General features: G+C 38.7%; 1 protein-coding gene across 1 annotated transcript in view; it reads left to right on the plus strand.

Moving 5' to 3' along the window:
* Positions 1-4115, plus strand: part of mfsd3 (major facilitator superfamily domain containing 3) — a 33098-nt gene extending 28983 nt beyond the window's left edge. Inside the window, exon 6 of the mRNA XM_028458537.1 lies at positions 2359-4115. Within this exon, the coding sequence (XP_028314338.1) occupies positions 2359-2565 (207 nt within the window). The 3' untranslated portion in view covers positions 2566-4115. The remainder of the gene's footprint in view (positions 1-2358) is intronic.
* Positions 4116-6000: the final 1885 nt, after the last annotated feature.

Here is a 6000-nt window from a genome sequence, read left to right on the forward strand (position 1 = left end):
CTAAGAAAATTTAATTCCAAATTAAACTTAAATCCAAATTAGGTGGCAGGTTTATTCTGATTTTAATTCCGAATCAAAATCCTCTATCTTGTAATTTCGCTTTAAGTTAGTTCCGGTCATTCTGCGCATGCTTGGCCAGTCGCGATGATGCGTGGTGACGACATAAACCAAGGTGGCCGCGCGAACTGGAGCCAAGACTGTTTATTTAATAAAAGCTTTAAAATACATGGATACAATGAAAAGAGTGGATGGACGGAAACATAAACATGCGGACATTCACACGGACACACACGGACTTGTTACGCACACACGGACATCGGGAAAAGGAACGGGCTTCACCAGACAGGTGATACTAAAACCCGGAGACGGATTAAATGCGTCCCCGTACTGCATGCACAGGCTGTAATATCACCAAGTTTATCATTGTACCTGTTGTTAGAGCTACTGTCTTTAGCAGGGAGCAAACATTTATTCCTGGTTATTGTTTTCCGGAGTTTTATTGGGCTTTATTTAGCAGTGATTAGTTCCTATCTGCTTCTACTCAACGGACCAAAGTGAAACTGTGTGTTATTGTCCAGCTGTTGCTTCAAAACTACAATAAAAATAAAATTGAAAACAGTTCTCATGTGGTCTTCTATGTTGTAGCGAACAATAAAAGGTTTGTTGAGTGTTTTTTTCCCAATAGATGTGAGCCTTCCCAACCCCCAGACCTAAAGTGGAATAAAATAAAGCCAAAAAAACTATGTAAACCTCAATTCAGAATTACTATTTCCATGTAAACACGAAGCATAACACTTTAGTTTCGAATAATTTAATTTGGAATAACTAATTCCGAATTAATAAAACATCATGTAACCGTGGCCATTGTTTTTCCTACCTTGATATTTTTTTGTCCTTCTCTATCCTTTAAACAGCCTCTTTTTTTTTTTTTTTTTACCACTGACTTTTTACTCTCCTCTCCGGTTTTCTATTCTTTGACATAACTCTTTCTGTCCTCGTCTTAACTGGGCCATCGTTGCCTGGAGGTGGTCGTTGTTCGCACAGCCATTCAGACGTCACACCGTCGGCCTCTGAAGGTGACAAATTATCATTTAAATTGCAGTCAGACTTTAAGTGTAGAAGAAAGAGGCGAGGGAGGAAAAACAGCGACTGAAGCACAGATATCAGGAGTCAGTGATTAAATCAAACGAACAACAGCAGAGCGCATTCACAACGTGTGACTATGAGAACAAGGGTTTATCCGAGAAGTTCTCACGACGCATTTATACGTCGGCTTTTTCATGTTTGTGTGTGAGTCAGAATGTGCGTTTGCACACACAGAAAGGGAGCGCATTATTTGTGTGTGTGTGTGTGTTCATGTGTATGTATATGTGTGCTATCCAGTAACAGAAAACGGATAGTGTGAGTGCTTGTTAACGATCCCCAGGAGAAAGAAACCAAATCTGTTAAACAAGTTGCTCAGAATAAAGGCACTCCACTTAGCTGCGGTCACACCAACAGGCATTCTCTGCTCAGAAACGATCACTCATCAAACTCAAACCTTTAATCAATCAAAAGATGTCAGTTATTGTGACTGTTACAGTTTCAATCAGATCTTAGACATTGATCAGAGCAAAGACTGGAAATCTTACTCTGTTGGAGGGTTGTCATCACTCAGTGGTTCTCAACCTGTTTCATCCTTTCTGTTCTCCAAGCGTTGTGTTGCTTTGGGAGTAATGATTACACAAAATTAAATAAATCAGCGTAGAATTATTTAGTACACAATCTCTTTACACATGGTAAATAACTCACCTGCATTTTAGTTTTTGTTACATTTGTAATTAAATATGACAAAAGTTATTTACCTTGTTCTTTAAATGACTAAAGTTCATTTTAAATTGATCTTACTGCACTTGTGTGTGTTTGTTGGATGCACCTGTGCTTTATGATGGAAAGATTGGATTTGGAGAGCTTAGGTAATATCCATCCTCTCAGTTTCTCTCACTCCTTCCAGGCCTTCAGGCTCAAATCACATTCTCGTCTGGGTTTGGTTTCTTTCCATCCACTGGGTTCATGATCTCACGTCTTCTCTTTCAGTCCATTCTTTTTTGTTTGTTTGTTTGTTTTGGTTAATTTTTCTCGACAGATTTAAAAACGTATCTCTTTTAGTAAGTTCATCTGTATCCACTGATTGGTCTTTTTTGTTTTAAGGCTTTTAGAAATGATCTAAAGTTTCACTTCTGTTGCCCATATCTCAGTGCACATCTTCACCCACTTACACTTCCTCTTTTTCTCCCTTTTCTCTTTGTATCTCTTCTTTTTAATCTCTCACTCATTTCTTTCTGCCTCACCTACCTCGTGCTTTCTCTCGTCCCTTAGGCGACTCATTACAGTTTCCTGGCCACCCTGGAGGTTCTGGGTAAGCTTACGTTCAGCGCTCTGGCGGGTGGCATGGTGGATTGGTTTGGTTTCCAAGTGGCCTTCCTCTTCTTCCTCACCCTCTCTGCTGGAACGGCCCTGCACGTGTGGACGGCTACCTTCACTGGTGCTCTCAGGGAACACCAGCACAAAGAGCAACCCAAGTGAGGGCTGCATTAAAAGGGGTGAAATAAAGCTGTGCACGGTCCTTTGAAATCTGCTAAGACTCATGGAAAAGGCTTCGTAAAAATGTTGATATAGATATCTATTAATCTAGAAAAGCTACGTAGTTTTAGGTATAACCACTCACTCCTGTTCACGACCATCATTATACTTAAGCTGGATGCTATGTCACCCGCTTCAATTTCTCCACACTTGTCAACAGACTGGCTGAACTGATAACGCAACACAGTAAGCACAATTTGCACAACTATAACACCACATTTCACGCTCACCTTAAAAGAGTCGACTCTTCCATCCCTTCCATTGCCCACTAACTCCATCTTCCGTGTTCCCTTCCCCCTCACCTAGGTGTAACTCTCTTTTTATATTATCCCTTTAATAAAGATTTCATTACCCTTCCTTAGGGAGGGCTGGTGATGGTCACAATTATGCAACAAAACATGCATTGCTGTCGTAAAAAGATTGTACTTCATGTATTGTTGACCTTCGACAGCATGTGCAGATATAGATAAATAAAAAATAGAAAAGCTATGTAGAAGAACCTTCAGTAAACGCAAACTCAGCCGAGCAGTGATGGTCACAACGACACTTTTGATTTGTCATTTCTTGTGAACACCTGGCCTTACCTTGTATTTATTTTTGCTTTAAAATGTACAAAAAGTCTTAAAGTGTTGCAGTCTGATAAAACTTGCTCATGCTGTGTTGGATTAGTATTTGTTGTAATGAATAGAGAGGGTTTAGTAAAGTGTGTCACCCTGTGACATATGGTCACACATGAAGCGCTAGAAAACATAATCAAAGCCTTTTTTAATCATCTGAGCCATTTTAGTATCATTATAAGCCAGCAATAAGCACGATAGTAAAAGCAATATCACAACTTAGTGATGCTCATCCTGTCCTACTGTTCTGAATGTGTGTGTTACTGGTTTACAGTTGTGAATGAATCGATCTCTACTACCTCGTATCAGCACAACATAGTGAAGTAGAGCATGCTCTCACTCACAATGAATGGTTACAAGTATTAGATTTATTCAACACAGAAAATGCGGGATATCTTTCTTTTCAGCTCCTTCATTGGAGAAATATTGTCTGAGAAATGACTTATTTCCCTTTTCATGGTGCCATCTTATCTTAGCTTTATATTTCAGTTTTAAAACGCCCAATAATATAACGTATAACTCTTCATAGTACTGTATTCAAAAGAAGATGACTTTCTCTGAGCTTATTATGAACAAAAGAGCAGCATACAGTGTTTTTTTGTTCAAAGCACTGTGAGAATTAAATGTTTTTATCTGTGTAGGTGAATGTATTCATAGAGATAGTCTTAATATTGACCATTAAGTTGCTTGGAGACACCTTAAACAGAGGAGCAGATTAAACCAGCTCATGTAGTGCTAAAGTTTCACCTACAAGCTGAAAAGGGCACACTTACATGATTGAAAGCAGAACTTGTGATGAAAAGCACATCTCTTGTCTCTCAGCTATACTTCATTGCCTGAAATTTGCACAAAAATAAAAAGCTGCTGAGTAAACAATATATTGTGTGTTGAATCTTCAAGTTTTAAAACTGTTACACAACTTTTTTTTCTTTTAGTGTTGTGCCATGTGTGGCCCCTAGGGTCCCTTCCATCTATGAAAGCCTGCTTTGGGGCCACAGAAAGCCTGACGGAAACCTAAGCTTGCTGCTGTGAGCTGGCTGTGGGCGACAAAGCTGAATAGAGCCCTGTGTCACAAGAATCCAAGCTCATACAGTTCTAATGACAGGACAAATACAGTAAAGGGGGATTAGGCTGACTTACAAAACACCTCAATACAACTCCACTTTAAAGTTTCTCAGTGTTTATTATAACAGGATTTTGTTTGTGTATGCAGGATGGAGAGGACGGTTTCAACAAAGGCTTATGGTGTATTTACACCGTGTTCTCAGAAAGGTAACACCAATGATCTGTTAGAAAAATTACATCAAGCTAGGGCTGCTCGATTATAGAAAAAATGATTATCACGATTATTTTAGTCAATTGAAATCACAATTATTCAAACGATTATTTGTCAATCAAAAAGATATTTATATATGTATTTATATACAAAAAACCATATATTCATTAAACATAAATAAAATCCTTCAAACACTAAAATCAAGTATGTTCACTTTTGCACAAAACAAAACACTTTTTGCACATGGTGTGTCTTTGCTCTAGATCTTCATCATCAAACCCAAAGTGTTCCCATAGAAGAGAATTTGACTTCCCACTTGTTTAATTTTCGTTTTTGCTGCGTTTCTCCTGCCATGTTTCAAGAACACTAGCAACTACTTTCCTTGTGTTTGCCTGTATGTTAGCTTTGGCTTTGAGAGGGGCGGGGCGGAGGGGAGGAGCTTGCATGTGCGTTGATTAAACAACTCAAAGTTAGTATTAATATGTGTGTGCCAAGCTTTATTATTTGTAGATGTCCAAAATAGTGGATTTGTTTTATTTAGCGAATAAAGCATCTCAAAAAATAAATAAAACATACATATATATATATTAATAATCGTTTTTTATGTTATTTTTGTAATCGAATTTCAATTAATTGAGCAGCCTTACGTGAAGCCACAATTACCTCACCAGCCACCAAAAGTTTAAACATGTATACATTTGAAGTGGTTGATTATAACATACTAAGAATACTTATTGTGTTACCTTTCTTTTTAAAGGCATTGGAATGCATCAACAGATTCATGTCATAATAATATGACTTGAGATGAAGTGAATGACACAATGTTTAGCAACTGTGGCTGTGCACAGGCCCACTCATCAGATGCTGATGCTGAGCTGCTTTCATGGCTGAAACACCAACAGGCTTTAAGTAATGGATGAAGCCGGCCTGGAATGACCAATTGTTAGCTGTGAAATCGTGGCAGATTGATAAATTGCGGAGTTTGCAGGATAATCAGATATCAAAATGCAGCAGAGTTCCTCCTGATCTTCTACAAGACACCACAGATTTTAACTCCAATACATCCACTTTTATCAAGTTGTTTATTTTCTAACTTTACTTTAAGACTGTTGTTGAACCTTTTGCTTAAAGGTATCTGTACAAGTCCTAGATTGCTCTAAGTGAACAGAGGACACGCTGATCGTGCACAGGAGGAGACAGAGAGGACATTCTAGTGATTATCAGGTGGAAAATCCCTGCGACTGCAGATTCAAAACAACAATGGTGCTTCACTACCGCCCTGACCCGTGAAGTAGGTAAGATGATGCTAACCATTTGGTTCTGAGGAGCAGTTAGTAGCTGTGGCTACTTGAAAAGCACTTGACGAAAGTTACTTGAACAAAACCTTGTAACCTCTGTCATCTTGAAATCACATGATTGATGATGTTACACGCCCCCACTGCCCATTGTTTGCTATTAGAGTGAAGCATTCAGCCTGCTTATCAG

This window comes from Gouania willdenowi, chromosome 9 (assembly GCF_900634775.1).
Source record: "Gouania willdenowi chromosome 9, fGouWil2.1, whole genome shotgun sequence".
Lineage (NCBI taxonomy): Eukaryota > Metazoa > Chordata > Actinopteri > Blenniiformes > Gobiesocidae > Gouania > Gouania willdenowi.